This window comes from Cyprinus carpio, chromosome A13, assembly GCF_018340385.1.
Source record: "Cyprinus carpio isolate SPL01 chromosome A13, ASM1834038v1, whole genome shotgun sequence".
NCBI classification, from domain to species: Eukaryota; Metazoa; Chordata; class Actinopteri; order Cypriniformes; family Cyprinidae; genus Cyprinus; species Cyprinus carpio.
The window spans coordinates 5,324,308-5,343,984 of record NC_056584.1 but is presented as its reverse complement, the minus strand read 5'-3'; the positions used below and the strand labels follow the sequence as shown (position 1 = coordinate 5,343,984).

The 19,677-nt window shown below is 41.3% G+C and overlaps 1 protein-coding gene across 2 annotated transcripts in view; it reads left to right on the top strand.

The window, feature by feature from the left end:
- Positions 1–19,677, top strand: part of LOC109098127 (homeobox protein Meis1) — a 63,653-nt gene that overhangs the window by 11,173 nt on the left and 32,803 nt on the right. For both annotated transcript variants that reach the window (XM_042768442.1, XM_042768443.1), the window contains exons 7-8: positions 2,260–2,371; positions 19,346–19,491. In XM_042768442.1, the coding sequence (XP_042624376.1) occupies positions 2,260–2,371; positions 19,346–19,491 (258 nt within the window). The remainder of the gene's footprint in view (positions 1–2,259; positions 2,372–19,345; positions 19,492–19,677) is intronic.

Sequence of the window (19,677 nt, the reverse complement as noted above, 5' to 3'; positions counted from 1 at the left end):
TAAGAAGGGAGAGAGAAAAGGAGCAACGGAAGAGAAAACATGTGGAGGGGGATGGGACGAAGCCCCAAAAAAAAGAAGAAAAAAAAACCACGACTGAATAAATCCTAGCTAGCTCATTAGAGGGACAGTGAATATATCAAGTGTGTTGTTGTGTGCAGCAGGACAGCATTCTCTCCGCCACGGCACTCATCTCTCCCGTAACCATCTGCATCCACACCGCCTCCACCCGCTGTTCATTTTGGCCCACATATTTACTCCTTCGCTTATGCGCCTCTGTGGTTTCCTCCGGGTGTCTGTTCGCTGGTGGACTGCTCTGTGTTTTGGGTGTTTTTTTTTTAAATATTATTATTAATTAGTTGTTAGATCAGTGGTGGATGAGATTGTTGGGGCAGTTATAAATAGACTCGAGTGCACCCTGGAGATGTCACTCACCCTCAGCCGAGACCCTCCCCCATTCCCATGGGGCCGAGCGGCAGCCTCCCACAAGCCCCGCTGCTCTTTTGTTCAATTACAGTTAATGCAATAGTTTGCTATTTTCTCGTTCTAATGATATTTTCAAGTGGTATTTGTTGTGCGTAAAAACATCCTTTTACGTGTGGAGGCTCTGGGGTTCTCGGTCTCCAGGGTGCTGTACCATTCTTTTCCACAAAGCTCTGAATAAACAAGTTCCCTCCATTTTTTTTCTCTCTCTCTCTTTCTTTTACAAAGGGTTATAGAAACTGGCAATTTCAGTTTTAACTCTTTGCTCCCTGGGCATGTGTTCTAGATTACGTCTTACGGCTTACTTTTGGTATGCTGCAGAATATAGTTTTTTTTTTCTCCTGGATATAAAAAAGAAAAAGAAAAACATACATATCTAGAGTGGCTGGCACTATTATGCCTGAAGTTTTTAGGACACTTCTGGCAAGTCTATCAAATGCAATTTGGATTGTTTCAGATTTCATTTTATTTTTGCAAAAAGAAATTTACTATTTACCTAGAAATGTTTAAGTGGTTTTAATTCAGAGTAATTTGTTATGTTTTTTTTTTTTTAACAATAATGAACCTTTTTTTAGTTTTTTTCTTTATACACGATCACAGAAATGGAAAGCAATTCATTTTTAAAGTTCTACTCTGCTTATGTAATATTTTGATTATATTTTCAATGAGAATACAGTATTCTTAACTACGTTTTGCACAATTATTCACGTTTAAATCCCGAAGACTGTATATATTCACTGCAAAACATGCATTTAAAAGCACACACACACACACACACACACACACACACACACACACACACACACACACACACACACACACACACACACACACACACAAAAGTCTTAAGATTCCTGGTCCTGCTATTGAGAATTATCATCTCTCATACATCCCTCATACAGAAAAGATGTTGCGGCCTTCCTCTCATATTTTCCACCCACAGTTAATGTTACTTTTGTGGAGGCACCCAGTGATAAGAGGCAACATCTGTTTTGTTCTATAGTACAAGTAGACCCTGCGTGGGGCTGAGTGTGTGCAGGCCCTGGCTCTCCATTGTTCTGTCCACTTCTCTTTATCCCCATGTCTGCTCCATTTGCCACATACCATCCGCCCAACAGCTGACACTTTCTCTCTATTATACACCTAAGCTTAATTGTCAATAGGATTTCTCTCTCTCTTTTTCTTCCTCCTCTTCTCAACTTCAAGGAGAATGGCTCTTATTTGATTTCATTTTAAGCGACCAGTGAACAGGCACACACGCACAAACGTATACTCTCTCTCGCTCTGGGATATAAGTGTGGTGACTGACTGGCTCTTGTTGAATACAGAGATCTGCTTGTGTATGGACAGGCATACACGTCTTAGCTGCTATTGCTAATTCCTCTTTCTTTGTTTTTATATTTCGTTACTGGACTATGGATATCCTGTTTCGGGTAATGCAACCTTTTTACTTACAGTCTAGTGTGTGTAAATTGAAATCGTACAGTATTTTGGTTTTTGCTACATTATGTTCTGTGAAATGAGAAATGTGTCTAAGGAAGCCAGCAGTGGTGTGGTGTCATTAAAATGCTCGGTGACAGAGTTCGGTCCATCACAAGTGAATTGTCGTGTGAAGTTGTAGGGCGACAAACAATGGATGAAAAACAATGAAATGAGGAACATCTGATAAAGCCAGCTGTCTTTGTAACATGGGACTGTAGCATACATTTGTTTCTCTGTGATCTGATGCCTGACTGTGTGCCTTATTCTCTGTCTTTCGCTCTCTCCCTTTCCGCACAGACTTCATGGAACAGAGACCATGACGATGCAGCTTCTACACGCTCTGGGGGAACACCAGGACCATCCAGCGGAGGACACACATCGCACAGTGGTGACAACAGCAGTGAGCAAGGTAAGGATCTGTGATGTCCTTTGATGCATATGTAAGGGATAATGTACAGTCAGTCTGTCTTTATCATAAAATAAAGCCTGACAGGGTCATCAGGACTGCTTTCATGTTACAAAGTTACTTACCAATTAAATAAATAAAAGGCCAGGGGTTATTGATCTAAGTTTATCGTTTTATTATGTGAGAAGAAAGAGACCACAGAGTGATAGGAGAGGAACTAGCACAGTTAGGTAGAAAATATGGGACAATGATTAGTTATATAGTTTGCACAATACTTGATTGAATCATCGACCAATCAGAGTAAAGCATTCCAGAGAGTAGTGTTATAAGTATGCTTCTATGGAAATGTCACTGTCTGACTATGTAGATCTGTCCAGCTTATCATCTAAAGCTGAGCATGTGTATGGAGAGAGTTAAAACAGATGTTTAGGCCGCTGCTGGCTAGTAATATGGTCGTAGGTCCATCAGCTGGTTGGGATAAGACTGCATTAATGAACCTTTCTCTGGGTCCGTCCGGACAGGGTGTCTGAAGAAAGCTGCTGGTGATGACAGTCTAACAAAAGAACTTTTACAGTGATGGAGCTTTATACGTTGTGTTATATTCCAGACCAAGGTTCTGGAACTTTCAAAAAGAAAATATATATTCTAAAAAAAAAAGATAAAAATAAAAATCTTCTTGGGAGGATTTCTCTCTCAATGCATGAAAGCCAACTTCACTTAATTCGTCATGTTGACAAAATTCAAACTGTAAACAGAATCATCAACTGTGATTGGCTAGTTATGTGGTTTAGCCAATGAGAAGGTTTAGGAGATGCCGGATGGAAGGGTGGAGGAGGGTTTCAAACTGTAGGCAAAAAGCAACTTCATTTATTATTGAATGGGATGTCAAGGCAGCAGTTTGAGGGCTGCACAGCCAGCAGGCAAAGCAGGATGAGAGCAGAAAGGACCACATTATGTTCCAGATGACTGAGCAACGATTTATTTACCAGCACCGGTTTTCTCCCTCCAAAGAGAAGGAGAGCAAAAATAAAGAGGCCGACCCGGCCTAGCTGGTCAGATGGCCAATGACTAATGGCCCGATTGCTCACCACACTCTGATTGGATGCCTTAATGAGCACATTTTGTGCCGAGTTTGGGCTTCTGCTTGCAGTGACCTTTGCTCCTTATTGACTAAAGTGACACGTCATTTTTCACATACTTCCAATTATCGCCAGGCTTTTAATGTTCACCCCCTCCTTCCTCCTCTCATGTTTCCTCACCCCAGTGTTTTGGATGAGTGTTTGTTGTGTTGTACGCTAGTGGGAAGGGCCACAGAGCGTCTAAGCTATAAACCTGGACATATGTTGCATATGTTCAGTGTGAACAAATGACTCAAGCACTTCAGCCCCTTCAGTCTTATCCACGCCAGTGGAGGTTTAGTGGAAGTATTATGTTAATGTGGGTTAATTGCTGATTGTGTAAAGCAGTGCTGATAACCGTATTAGCATGTTCTGTAAGGAGTGACTTCATAATCCCAATAAGACCATTATTCTACTGTTGACCATGAAACTCATGCCAATATGTCCCCAACTGGTCCCCTCTCTCACGCTCAGACTTTTTTCCCTCTGTATTGCACTTCTACAAATACAGAGTTCTGGCATGAAACTCTGATGACGTAGTCTGATAGGTCTATCTCAATCTGACCTAATGACATCATTATCACATGGCACAGCTGATTGGTTCTCTCCTGTATTGGTAGCCAATGAGCTCGCTGCTCAACATTCAAATATATGACTAGAGCTTGCAGTAGCAGTGCAGCTTGCTTCAGAAACCCTCCACCTTCCCCAGGTCCACCTGTATAGATCTGGTACAAGGTGATTCACGTATGCTATGGGGTTATTTCATGTATGTTATATTTGCAGCAACAATATTTCTTACATTCTCACAGCAGCATGTTGTGGATGTATTGGCAGTAGCAAGTCTTGGTACTTGCTCTGCCGCAGCAGCAGCGTAGCAGATCTATTCTGCCAAGACCAAATACATTAACATTATCATGTACATTACCATGCCAATCCCTCCGAGAGTTGTCATGACAGAAATATCTATACAACTACTGTAACTACTGGCTCTTGTTGTTACTGTGCTGTTCCTGCATCTTTGAAACCAAAAAAAAAAAAAAAAGGAAAACGGGAGTGAATGAAATGAGAATGGTTTCAATACAGAAATGCATCATAACAAACAATGATACGCTTTCAAACTGCATAGGAACATTGTACCCACATGCATAAAATAGTACATCTGTAACCCATCAACGTTGAGACTGGCACCATAGCTGATGGTTCTAGTGGTTGCCATCTGCACCATGTTTTCCATTCCACATCTAAATAGCATCTCAGTATGAATGAAGACAGCATTTTCCTTGTTCGTGATTCTGTACCCTTCAAAGTGCAAATGTGTCCCTTTAAGGGGGGAGGATAAAGCACACTCCTCCCTCTCTGTGCTTACAGAAACTTTCTTAGCGGAGTCCAGCAGAGACTCGAGCCCGGCCCATCTCTAATTAGACCCTGTTTATTAGTGTAGCGTGCTTGTATGCACCCGCCTTTGTTTAACAGCCGCCCTCTCTGGGGACATCTTCTTGAATTGTATCTTGAAGACATCTTTTCTTTGCGTCCATCCTCAGTGGGTAAAAAACCAAAAACAAATCATTATTATGAACTGTTGAGTATTGCTCACTCTAGACTCTTGGCAAGGCCAGCGCCCACCCTGATTAAAAGAGACACCCTTGGCCTGCAGCGAGAATGCAGGCGATATGAGCCCCTACCAAAAAGGGGCAGGGCGCGTGGAAAATGACATGCTCTCACATACGCAGAGATCATGCTGAGTGTTTTGAAAGGCTTTGGGTTTCCTCTGCCTCATCAAAGGTCTGGGAACAAGGTGATGACTACAGGAGTCAGATATGTATCGGCAATTACCAGGACCCATTTGCGAAAAGCCCCATGTGTGCCAAGTCAAATAGTTCCTGTGAGGCTCTTGTTATTGTCTGCATAAATTTACATGCAGAGCCGTGGACTCAAAACTGTACTGCGGTGGGAGCCAGTGAGAGCTCAAGTGAGTTACTCAAAGCTAGTTAAGAAGTTAATTTACTTCGAAAGAACTGGACAGGAATGGCTATTGATGAATGTGACCATTCAGCTGCAGTGCTAACAGGTCAATGTACAGTAAAAACCCACTGAAACTGCCTCAAATGTGTGAAAATTTTGGAATGTGCTTGCACAGTGTATTCTGCTGTAAATGTTACATGGACTCATCTGGTGCTGAGAAAAACTGCAGCTAAACTTCATGCATCAAGCTGATCATTATTTTGTTAGATCGATTGTGGTGAGTGCTGTTGTCATCATTGACTTAATGGTCAGTTTGCTACCGGCCTGTGTGAAGGTCAGTCTGAGCGAGAGCTCTCATTGGCTCCTGGCCACCATTTCTGATCTGTGATTGGCTGGCATCTTAGGCTGACCAACAGACATGGCCTCTGACAGGATGCCAACAAACCTTGGAGCCTGGATCCACCCACCGAGCCCCCGCCTCACGTGTTTGTCAAAGTCACCCGTTAATTGCAACGATTGTCCAGCAGACTGGAAGAACCCAGCCCCTTTCTCTCTCACGCTTTCTTTCTGTCTCTGAGTGCTGCCTGCATGCCTTTGCATTTCTCATGTGCTATTTTCAGTGCTCTCCTCAATTGCTGAGTGCACTACAATGCTGATCACTTTCCTTTTTGATTTTACAGCAGGGTCCTGACTTTGTTTATCTCAGTCACTTTGAGCTGTTAAGAGGACGTCTCTCCATTCGCACACTGTCTGGATGCCCTCGCTCTTTGACTTTATTTTTTATTTTTTTGCATTAATCGTGCTTGGTGTGTGCGAGTGTTGTGCTTCAAAGAGCAATAGGAACTCTATGTTGTCATTCAGGTGTAGTCAGTCAGTGGTTGTTCCTGCCTCACTAGATTCTCCCCTGTGCATGCAAAAGTGCTGCACACAGGAGGGGGAGGGTGAATGCTCTCTGTGCTCCCCGTGTATCAGTGGCAGAACGTTGGTGGAGTAATCTGGTTAAATCAGAGGCATAATGGCTGATAAAAGGTGTGCGGTTTTTATAGTGCAGGGATCTAAGAGCGGCACAGGGCGGCCCGAGCAGCCCCTGCTGTTTTCCTCTCTCATTCACATCACACATCACATCATACACACCCACAGAAGGAGCAGCGAAGAAAGAAAGAGAGGGAAAGGCATAGAGAAAGCAAGGGATCACAGGAAAGAGAGCAAGGTGCCAATTTCAGTAAGTGTAGGTAAGTGTTTGGAAATGCATGTGCTTGACAGGAAGTACAAAATCAAAGAGCAGTTTTTATTTCACACAACACATCATGTTTTCTCTTCCAAGCCCCTTTGCATGATGCTCTCATAAATATCACATTGTGCCTGCAAATGGCTAAATTTAGCCAAGTCACTGACTGCCATGTCAGTGAGGGACATGAATGGAGCCATGTCCTCAAGAGCCACTTGCTAGTTTTCTTAGGTTACTTAGGGGAATGATGCAGCATGGGGAACCTAGGGGAATCCGAACCACTGGCATGTTTATGACCCCACTGAATCTCAATAGTGATGGCACCACCAACAATCTACCACTTCTTTCTCTGAAAACGATTGGTGCCAATGGTTTTATGGCCCCACTCCTGATAAGACTGTATGTACGCACAGCGGTCCCATGGTGAAAAAAGGGGAAATGCCGCTGGTTCCCACACCAAGGGGCAGTTTGCCTTTGGGATTAGGCTGATGTCCTGTGTCATGTGGGAAAAAGAGAGTGAAAAGTGAGAATGTGCAAGTAAACAATCTGCCCTCCTCCTTTCCCCATATATCAGCTGTTTCTTCTGCTTTCCTAATCATTGCCTTTAACAAGCTTTCATAGCCTGATTGAGAACCTTGTCTCTGGGTAGATAATACTCATAAAGCTGGTATGATAAAGTGTCACTGTTGTGTTTGCTCTTCTGTTTGCTCTGGGATTTAACTACTGCTGAAGTACTTCTCTTCTCCCCCCATCCCCACCCATGATCATGTGAACTCTGGGAGATGGCTGGTTATAGCACTGCTGACATCTTCTTCTTCTAACCACTCTTTTTTTTTATTCTTTGATATAATAACTTGGTTATTGTGACAATGTTGCATCTCTTATCATTGACCTCTTAAAGGTGAAGTGAGCAATTTCTGTGCCTCTAGTGGCACCAAAAAGAAATTGCACTTATTTAGGCAACCAAAACTGTCTTAGCCTACATTGTGGGGCAGGACTGCTTGTTTGATCTAACAGTGGAAAACAGGGGAGTGTTTGAAACATGTTTGAAAGTCATAATTTTTGTGATTCTCTATGGTACCACTAATAGTGTGGAAATTACACTCTTCACCTTTAAGGATGTTTAGCCTCAGGGAGAGGGAGTTTCGGGTTGGACTCATTTGCTATGTGATGTTCAGTTTAAGTGGGAAGCAGATGTTAAATTTAGATCAAATGTTATAATTGTGGTGTGTTAATGATGTAGACACTTTGCATCTGTCTCCATGTGTACAGGAAGCCATTCTAAACCAATCCTTTTTTTTCTTGCCAAAACCAGATTTTTGGTGTTTGCTAAATATTCCCTCTACAGCCACTCACTGTCATCTTCGCTCATCTGCTTGTACATTCTTAAATTTGGATTCTTTCATCTGTTTTCTCTCTTCCCGATATGCCAGTTAGCGTTACTGTAAGTTCAGAACAACTACAAAACTATTAGATTGTCATTGATAGAATGGTGATAACTGATTATTGAAATAGCTAGCTCATTTTCTAATAAATACTCAAGATGTGCACTTCATTCATTGTTGATTCGTCAGATGCAGGGTCACTGTTAAGAGGGGTCATGTTATGTTCTGCAATTTATGTTGCTTTTTCCTGATCTGCCTCTAATAGCTGGGAAACCCCTTTGCTCCATTTGAAAAATCCATCTGTCATCTGATCTGTGCTGGAGAGGTTCATGTGAATTTGACAGAAATCAGTGCAGCTCATCACTGACGTGTCACAATGCATTAGGTCTGCTGTAGAAGACCTGAGTTAACATTATTCAGCATGGCCTGGGAGAAGCAGTGCACACCCACCGGGTGTCTATCAGATATGCACACATCCAACTTTTCAGGAAAGAGCTGATATCACCTAAAAGAGATATGTTATCGTCACATGGCTTGCCTGATAGAGAGGACAGGAAGGCCAAGAAGGGAGGTGAAGAGGAAGGGAAAAGAAGGGAGGGATGGAGGGGATGTTGGGAAGGGAGTTTGAAGAACAGTGAATGACAGTAAACAAACAGGCTTTAACTCTTTGTTCATTAATCAGGTGCTCTTGTGTGGTTGTGTCACTTGCATTCGCCTTGGTTTATTTAGGGCTTTGATAAAGAGATTAGTAATCTTTTTTTGGGGGTTATCCTCCGCCTAATAGATGTCTCTTGTTGACGATTCTCTTCTACATTGTCCCCGCTGACCTGTAGGAGCTATTCTAGTCAACCATGATGAGCGCCTGATAGAGTGTTTCCAAATAAAATTAGATTAAAAATATAAATCTTTCTGCAGTCATCGCAGGAAAAAACATTATCCCAGTAGGATAATCCTCCTGTGATCTGTAGGGATGTACATTCTTTCTCTAAGCAGGAGGACAGTATTTTTATTAGCGGTATCACAGTGGGTTCGAGTCCAGCTTAAAGCCACAAACAGTATTGTGCTAATTTTAGCCTCCAAAGAGGATGAGGATGAGTAGCCTGCTGCTAGTTTGCCATATGCTGCCCAACTGATTATACTGCATGAGGAATATTTTCCTGCTGATTATGGCTAGTGCGTGTGAGGTCCTGGGACTGTTACAAAGACATGTGTGCTGTCCAGAAGAGATATGATGAGGAGATGCTTGGTAGTAGGTCACATTTTACTGATTGTACTCTCTGATAGTCAGTTTTTTCTTCCATATGTCATCCTCTTCAAATTTATTGACTTTTCCAGAGCCTTTGGTATGTCACTTGCTGTTTTCCCTGACGTAAATTTACCCCAGTGAATAAAATTTTTTCTATACCACTTAACACCAAATAATTAAATTTGGACACGTTAGAACTTCTATCACAAAGACCATTATTGCATGAAGCCTAACAAAGAACGAAGGAATTTACCAGGCCTATTTGGAGACACCCCAGAAAGCCAATTTCATGCGAGCAAACACCACCAAAGCTCCATATTTGGGGAATTTGGCTTCCCTTGCACTGTGTGCTAAAGCTATTTGACCTTTGTATTTGCCACCAGAGACTTCTCACAGAGAGGGATTATTTGCTGGGGTGCTGGAGTTTTGGAGTGGTGGTGGATGAAGGTGTGTGCAGATGGAGACCGGTGCAAAAAGCACAAGGGGGAGGGCTGTGTTAACAACAGGCCGAAAGCTTGACCCTGGACTGACCCTTACTAAACAATCCTCTTCCAGAGCCCAGCCCTGGTCTTTTGACATGGATACCTGCTGAAGGGATTTAAGGGGAAAGATAAAGACCTCCTCAAGCATTTTTTTTCTTTTATTTTAGATTTAAGGAGTGAAAGAGAGATAACAAACAAACAAAAGTGTGTATACTTTTAGAGGGTGTGTATGTGTATGGAGAGAGGGTGTGTTTGCCTTAATCTGTGCTTGAGAGAGAGTGAATGCATGTGTGTGCAAGCTTGCATGCACTTAGTTTTTTTTTTTTTTGCGAGAGGTAACCTGATCACCAGCCATGCCCTGGGAGCCCAAATGAGTCAAAGAATGGCAGGAACCAGAAATATTCCCAGGTTGATAACCGAAAAAATGGCAAAAAAAATCCTAAGAATTGTTCCTTCTATTTGTGAATATATGTGTTAGTGCATGTTTGTGTTTTGTGGTCTCAATAGAGGACTGCACAGCCGAGATGTAATGGTATCGCCCACGTTCAGCCGCCCCTGCTCTGTTGCTGTCAGGAAGCAGACGTTCAGCCCAGCTCTGTTTCCGTCACTTCCAGCCCTGAGCCTTATCTCCCTAGTTCACCCCAAGCTGATAGAACTACAATTCCCTCACATTCCCTCTGCTCCACTTCTTGTGGCCTCAGCATGTCTGACAGAGGTGACAATGAGGCCTTCGTTAGACTGCAGTATTCATAGGCATAACGGATTTGCCTCTTTGAATGAAAGACAGCATTTGAAAGACAGAAATGACACCTGATGTTACAATTAATCCTAGAATGACTATTTTCCCTCTGTCTTTATTCTTTTCTATGTCTTTATTCTTCACCATTACTCATAACCAAGGGGTCAGGGTATGGCTGTCGGCATGAGTTCATTAACCCCTGATTGTAGATGCTGTAACGACACTATTTCCCTACTGAGAGCCACTCAAAATGGGTATTGTATTCTGACTGATAAAGCCAACATGTAAATCTATACAACATACATACATATATTTATACAGTACAGACCAAAAGTTTGGAAACATTATTTTTAATGTTTTTGAAAGAAGTTTCTTCTGCTCATCAAGCCTGCATTTATTTGATCAAAAATACAGAAAAAAAATTTAATATTGTGATATATTATTACAATTTAAAATAATTCTTTTTAAATTTATTATACTTTAAATTATCATTTATTTCTGTGATGCAAAGTTGAATTTTTAGGATCATTATCACATGATCCTTTAGAAATCATTCTAATATGATGATTCATTATCAAAGTTGGAAACAGTTCTGCTGGTTAATATTTTTTCAGAACATGTGATACTTTTTTAGGATACTTTGATGCTTTTGATACTTGATACTTTTTCTTTCTTTTTTAAAAAAATAAAATCAATACTTTTATTCAGCAAGGATGTGTTAAATTGATAAAAAGTGATAGTAAAGAAAATATATTATTAGAATATTTATTATTAGATTTTTTTTTTTTTTTTTAATAAATGCAGTTCTTTTTAACCTTTTATTCATCAAATATATTTAGACAGCAGAACTGTTTCCAACACTCATAATAAATCAGAATATTAGAATGATTTCTAAATGATCATGTGATAGACTGGATGTTACATGTGACACTGAAGGCTGGAGTAATGATGCTGAAAATTCAGCTTTGCATCACAGGAATAATTTTTTTTTTTTTTTTAAGTATATTCAAATAGAAAACTATTATTTTAAGTTGTAATAATATTTCACAATATTACAGTTTTTTCTGTATTTTATTTTTATCTGTATTTGTATTTTTTTTCTGTATTTGTATTTATTTATTTTTGGTTACTGCAAAATGGATATTGATGGTGCAGTTATAGAAAAGTCAGTAACTAAATGCTTGAAATTGTAGTCTTAGTCAATCTGTTTTTAGCATGTTAGGATGTAATTTTCCTGCAGCTCCAGAATGATAAGTCACAAGGCATTTATTTCTTAGGCTACGTTAACACGGCAACGATGTAGTCAAAAACAGAAAAGTTTTTTGGTATGTAATTTTGCTTTTGTTTCTTAGGCTCGCGAAAAAAAAAAAAAAAAGACATATCCGCGAAAACGGCCCAGGCCAGTAGTTGGTGCTGTCACCTTGTTAGTAAACAGTACCTGTAGGGAAGTGACAATTATATGATGAATATGATGTGTCTCCACTGTTGGTTGTAATATTGGTGAAGTAAATCCACACTTTGCTGAAAAAGCGTTAGCAAACTCTTGAGCAGCAACAACAGCACCATGTACTCCGCCATTGTTGTGTATGTTTGTTAGCGTTGCCTTTAAAATCGACACATACTGCAAATGTCTACATACCTAACACATTCTATGCAGGTGCATGATGTCACCATTTTCAAAGATTCCCGTTTTGGGTGTTTAAACGGAAACGACAATGGTGGCGTTTTCAAAAACTTGCATATTGAAACCCATTTTCAAAAATATGTGTTTTCAGTCCCCCAAACGCAGTTGTCGTGTAAATGAACGGGCAAAGAGCATAAAAAGTTTCCCATTTTTGTCTGAAAACTTTGTGTAAATGGCCCCTTAGTTAAGTGCCTCAAAAAAAAAAAAAAATTATAAAATAATAATAATAATAATTAAATACGTAAATAAATAAATCCTAGCTAAGCAGATGCAATTGAGATGAATAGCAGTGCTAACTATTAGCTTTGTTCAGCTATTGTACACTCCTTGAGTGAAATGGAGGTCTGTGTTAAACTGCAGTATGTTTGGACATAATGTATACACCTATCTAAATGAAGAGCAGCCTATCAAATACAGAAAAGCCATTTGATGTTACAGTTCACTTGAATTACTTAATTTTTTCTCCGTCTTTCCAGTAATAACAGTGCCGCCCTTTTCTTTTTAAGCGGGGATCATTGTGTGTAATTCTGCCATACAATTCACTCTCAATGTTAACTACATTTAACAAACGCAGGGGAAGCCAAGCAGGCTATTATTAGAAGTGAAATACCCTCACATTATCTACTGTCCTACAGCCCAATGGATGACAATACGCTGTAGTTGGGGAAAATCCCTGTGCATTAGAGCACTTATCTTAGCCTGTGTCATTTAGATAGCTACCATGTGGAAAATTATCTGCCAGAAGCCAATAATGAAGACTGCTGCAGTTAGCCACACAGCCTTGTTTTCGTTTCGCTCATTACCAAAATAACAAAAAACAACAACAACAACAACAACAAAAAAACACAAAGGAACAATACAAATCAGTTTGTCTCCAGGCCCCTGTCTGTTACCTATATTGAAAAGTTGCTATGCTCAACTGAATTTCATATTTCAGAATCAGAGGATGGGTGTCATGTCTTTATTTGGCTGTGTTTATTGTTTTAGTTTGACCTAGAGTAGATGATGAGCAGTTTAAAAGTGTTCAGATGAGTTGAATTCCAAGCAGATTGCTGCAGTAGTGCTGCTGTTGCGAGCCAGTGAAAGCTCTTAGCTTTTGTTGCGAGCCATGTTCCTTTTTTAAAAAACACTTTCCTCTCAGCCATCCGGTCTGCCTGGATATCGAACAAAGCTGGCCCTGGAGAAGGTGTCAAAAGCTGTCTGAGAGAGAGAGAGAGAGAGAGAGAGAGAGAGAGAGAGAGAGAGGGATAGAGAGGGAGAATAGAGTATATACTCTTTGAGAGTGTGTGTGTGTGTGTGTTGCCTCAGTGGAATCAGAGGACTCTTAAAGTGTTCCCGTTTGAACCTCACCAGCCTGTCTTTTCTGCCCGCCTTATATCTTCAGATTAAAAAAAAATTACAAAGGAGAAAAATCAATAGTTACACAGTAAAAGTGCTTGACATGAAAGGGTAAACTCAGGGCCCTACACTTTCATTTGACCGGTTTCCCCCCTCGACACACGGACCAGAGGAAGAATTGAAAGAGGAGGAGGGGAGGGAGGGGGAGAGAGTGAGAGAGACCTCAGTTTAATGCTGTGTTTGTGCCCCTGGGCCTCAGTACGCTTTCCAACGTGTCGGGGGCTTCAGTGGAAGTGACCCCTACACAGACACAGACGAAAGAGAGCCGTAACATTTGCAATGACATTTTTGCCATCACCTGTGGGTATGTCAGCGGCCTGATCCCTGAGACCTGGGAATATGCATGAGGAGCCTCTCAGCTAGAACTCACATGGCTGACTCTGTTTAATTAGAGGCATTATAACACTAAATATGAGCAACATTATGCACTTATTACCCTCTCTGTTAGCCCCGCTGCGAGGCGATGACAGAGACACACGAGGTATGGAAGAAAGACTTGTAATTACACCCCCCCCTCCCCAAATTATGAATTACAGATCTGTCAGTGTCATCATATGCGTAAGAAAAGAGGGGAAAAAGCACTATCATTATTTACGATGCCTGCAGTTATTTAAAACTGTCATTATTTACTGTCATTATTTAAAATGAATCCTGTGTAATTATGGATTGTAATTATGACTCTCTGCAGATTAGTATTTACAGAGCTATTTTTTTCTACATAATTATAAATAAAAAAAAGTATTAGCAAATTCCGCATAAATACACAAATATACACAGCTGTGCATGGAAGTATCACAAGACACAAGTGATCAAGAGACAAACAGAGTCAACATAGCTAAAGATCTGCCGCATTGCCACCATGTTGCATCTCATTAAACCCTCTACTTTCCTTTATATTTATCCTTCCAAGTCAGAAACTAGAAGAGCTCAGGCCATTTTGCTAGAGGAGGGAGTGATTGCAGTCAGCAGACCGCTACTAATGTTTGTATGTATTTTAGGAACAGAAAATGTATGGTGGGGCAAGTATGCACGGCAAGCTCCCTGCTAATCTGAGTGTCTCTTGTTGGGAATCATACCGCAGGAATTCCTGCATGTTCAGAATATTTTTGAGGTGGGAGGGGCTTGTGACCCATGCAAAGGGAACCCCCGCTGCCTGGTCCATTCTAACCATGTGAATGGCCTGAATACAATGAACCCGGCTTTATCTTTTCTTTCCCGACCCTCCCCTCTTCCCATTCGCCCACTCTCTTTATATGCAATCCTGTGTGTGTGAGTTAGAATGAGGAGTGTGTGAACTTGTGTGAATGTGTGCATAGTGAAAAGAAGGCTGATGATGGGCCCTTAAGGCTGAAATTTTGCAGGACCAGGAAAGCCATAGTACAGTCATATAACAGTGTATTTGAATGCTAAGGGAGAGTGAGAGAGCAGTACAGGTCGCCTGACACCCTCCACAGGGAGAGGCTAGAGGTGCTCTAGAAATCATCTATGGACCAAATGTGGTGTAAAGCCAATCTGTTTCCACAGCTTGGCCCCATCCATCAGACCATGGCCAATAAAATTTAGTCAAAACACTTCTTAAAATTGGGTAAGAAGCTGTACTGCATAAACTATGACAGCCTGACTTATAACCAGGGCCTAAAATTAGCACCCGCCAAGCACCAAATGCAAGTAAAAATCAATGTTTAATAGAATATGAGAACAGTACTACTTGCCAGTTTTCCGGTAACTTTTTTAAAATTTAATTCATTTTTAACAATGACTGAGAATGTGATATGGTTTAGCACAATTATCAAATCGCGAAGACTGAGTTGTAAATATATCAAAATAGAATCTGATGCGCTGTGTGTTTCAGAATGAAGCGCAGCACTGTGATCTTTTTACAGTTCACAGTAAATGCTGCTCCACACAAACTTCACTGCTTAACTGCAAGTGCTGTGAGTCGCATATGACGTGAATTTGAAAATGCAACATGCCAGTCATCTTCCCAAGTTTGTAATGAGAATGGATTATAAATCATACAAGAAGCATTTCAAACAAGAAGTTTCTTTGCAGTTTTCCACAAAATAAATAAATAAATAAAACCTCTTTGGTTTAACGTTTGAAAGAGAAGAAAAAGACAACCATAAATATTAGCATTGTAATTTTACTTTTGTTATATAAATAATTATTATTATTTAATTGCAACAATGCAATAATAACCTTCCCCTGTTTTCCATTGATTGGACAAACAGGTAGCCCCACTCCCAAACTCACACTGTTGGTTTATCCAGTGCTGTTGTTTTTGTAATCCAGTTTGGTGCCACTAATGGCAGATATATTATGTACTTCACCTTTACCAGCCCATTCTACTATCTATATTAAACACCATCTAGACCTAAGCAACCAGTCTAAGCTGGTCTGTTCAGCAAAGGTGATAGATTTCCATCTCAAAAACGTCATCTCAAGTCATCTTTCTTGTAGCATGTAAATGATCGTTTGACATAGTGACACGGAAATGTGCTCGATGAATCAGAAGTGCCACTCTGCTAATTTGTAAAGCAGCAGAAAAATGGCTGACACTTTGGAGTTTTGGATGCACTAGGCGAGAGGAACAGGTAGTGTCCTTTTTGAGTAATCAGATCATAACAGATTAGCCCACATCTTTCTGATAATGTCAGAAACTGCCTTGAGTAAGTAAGAGAGAGTTGTGGAGGAGAGAGAGAGAGAGAGAGAGAGAGATGGCTCGAAAGATCGTGAGAGCAGGAGACAGGTATCGTGATGGAGCAGATGAGCCAATCAGAAGAGCTGGATGACAAAGGCATGTTGGGAAGCTTTCCTGATTCTAGCAGTAGCCAGGCAGCTAGAGCGTCACAGGCTGATCTCACACATGGATGTGTGTGCGCGTGTATGAGGGGGTCATAAAAAATTCTCTCCCTGGTTAGCCGCGGGGCATCCTCCTCAGCCTCTGGCCTGCTCCAGTCACTGGCCTGCTCTCTAATTGCTGCATAGACTCCACCACACATGACCAGATGAGATGACATTTTCCTCTCTGTCAGTGGCAAACCGGACCAAGCATACCCCCTCCCTGCAGTAGTTGCTAAGACGCTGTCATAACCCATTAGCAGTTGGCCAAAGTTCGCCCATGGCATTTCCTCATGGCATCAGCGAAAAGGCGCATAAATCTGCCAGTGGAGCCTGCTGCTGGACTAATGAGGCTGTGAGTTTGTTTATGGACTAGCATCATTTTTATGATTATTTCCACCTTTTCAGTCTCGCCGCCATCATTCGTCTTTATTTGGCGCGGGAAGAGTGCAGAAGCTCGGCAACGGGCTGACATTTTGACACAACAGTGCCTTATAGACACTGCCGTATGCCTGTGCCTTCACTCCAGTGCTAAAATAGATGCAAAATTAGCCCTAGAAAAACCAGAACTAGGTGAACCGGTATCAGATTGCATCAAGATGGAAATACCAATAAAATTGACAGAGATAGGCACATCCTGCTTCCTGAGACACTAAAATAGGTGTCCTGAGAAAACTCACATCTCTGTGACAGCCCTAGGCTCTGTAAACGGCAAAAAAAAAAAACAGTGAGGGGAGAGACAAGTTTCTAGCCAATCAGAAAAGCTCTCTTCTTGTAAATCATTTTGCATGTTTGGCTTTGCTGACATGATTTTGGAGGGCAGGGTTTTGGCGAGAGGTTTTGAAATGAGCAAAATGGTGGAAGATAGCAAAACGACTAAAATCACGTCAACTTTTTCATAGCATGTAAATGACCATGTAATATTGCGTATTGTCTAAAAACTTAACTGTATAGACACTACCATGTGCTTACAATGACATCGCAACGCTAAAAGAGAGGTGAAATGAGTCCCAAGCTCGTGTTTAATCAGTATCAAATTGTGTCAAAAATGGAAATCCCAATAAAATCGACAGCTTTCGTTTCTCTCCCCGTTTTGCCTTGAAGGTCTAGATCTTTAGAGGTCAGTTTTTAAGGAAAAATAGTTCAAAATGGCTAGAAGAGGCGGAAGACAAAAGCTCAAGAGAGCACACACGCAACGGAGTTACCTCAGACATCACTCACCCTGCCCTCTTTTACTCTTTTGTCATACCCCCCTTCCTTCTTCCTCCGTCTGACCTGATATCCAGTGTTTGCTTCTGCTTTGCTAACTCACATGGGACAAGCCCTGAGTTTATTATTTTAGGCTTTACTGAACACAAACTAGTCTTTACACCGGATTTGGAGCATTTGCTTCTAATGAAAATGGTGTCTTAGATTACAAACCAGTGGTGCCACTGCCTTCCCAGATGGGAGCTGGGAAGTTCTATTTGCCTAAAAACAGTCGGAAGACAAACTGCTCTCTAAGCTAGGGTTTTTTTGGCATCAGTAAATGATGTAATCGAAACTTGCCTTTGACGTCTTATAGTAATTTTTCTTGTGTCTGTGTGTGTTGAGGGGAGGGCGATTCAGCTCTGGTCAGTTTCTCAGTAAGTGACTGACTGAGGGGAAAGTGCCCTTGTGTAAAAGGCAAAGCCATTGTATCTACATAAGTCTTCACTTAAAAAGTCTCCATCTTTTCTGGGGCTTCTCTCCTAGGCGGAGAGGGCTGGTGGAGTGTTTTATATGGAATGTAGAAAGCCTTCGCTCTCCTAATGGCGTATATAATTCAGGTGCCCGCAAGGCATGCTTTCAGGAATTCTTTTGCCTGAGGTAATGGGGAGCAAAGACTCTTTTAGACCCTTGATTATTCTATTGATGCATGGAGCTGGGGAAAAAAAAATTATCTCCAACCGGATTACTGCAGACATTTCCATTAATTATCAATGATACAGGTGCCTTATGTCGCTGACTGAAAGCTACAGCGAGAGAAAGAGTTAACCCAACATAATCTCTCTGTACGAATAGCACTGGGGCTTTTGGAAGTGCTTTATACGTAATCAATAAGTTACTCTCTCCATTCCTGTGCCACCGCTATTGAAACCCTTCCAGTGTGCAGTTGTTTGGCTCGCTTGTGTTTCTTTTATGGTTTATTATCTGAATCATGGGTTCATAATAACAATTATCAGAAGCCTTCTCAGTGGCGTGTTTGGGCTCTCACTGAGGGAGAATGCGTACAATAATTGGAAATGGGAAAAAAATCAGCATATGCAAGCAAACTGGCAACATGAAGCTGAAAAGGTGAGGTAAGCCATCTCCTCTGCTCTGGTATGTTGAACTGCCCATTATAAAGCCTTATCGAGCACCCACAGGTTGCTGCAAGCACCCATGCAGCATTGTTATTAAAATGGAGCTCATTGAAAAGCTGCCGTTTTGTGCGACAGCCATATTCAATGCCCCTCCTTCCTCTTTTTCATAACGTGTAACTCCCCCACCTGAGGTAAAAAGACACCGGGGCGAGCTTCAATCAATATTTCCCTAGGATAATGAAGACTAAATCTCTCTGTCATTCTCAATTCTTTGGTGACTCACTGTGTTGGAAGGCAGAGGGGAAATGCGACCTTACAAGTCCATTGTACTCTCTCTCTCTCTCTCTCACGCAGAGTGTTTGTGTGGGGGTTATTTATAGAAGTATTAAAAATGAATGCATTTAGACGTGACACTTTTAAAGCTATACTGAAGCACTATTGTTGCCTGTTATCTACTTACCCTGTTATCAAGTCTTTGGAAAACTTAAAAAATAATGCAAGGCCTGTTTGAGTGTTTCTGCTACTGACCAGGAACTGACTGTCCACTGACTCCCTGTGTGTTTGTGACAGGTGACGGGCTGGACAACAGTGTGGCGTCACCTAGCACGGGAGATGATGACGACCCCGACAAGGAGAAGAAGAGGAATAAAAAACGTGGTATCTTCCCTAAAGTGGCGACCAACATCATGAGGGCATGGCTCTTCCAGCACTTGACGGTGAGTCCAGTAGAGTGATCTTTCCTCTTTCTGCTTCTCTTTGGGTCTTCTACAGCCAATACTGCATGCTGTACTTCAAAGCCACTGAAATGGTCAAATGTAGTGCTAATGCTACGCACATGCTTGCTCTCACACACAATTTACTTTATCTTTCCTAGCCTTAACCACACACTCTCTTAAGTTTTA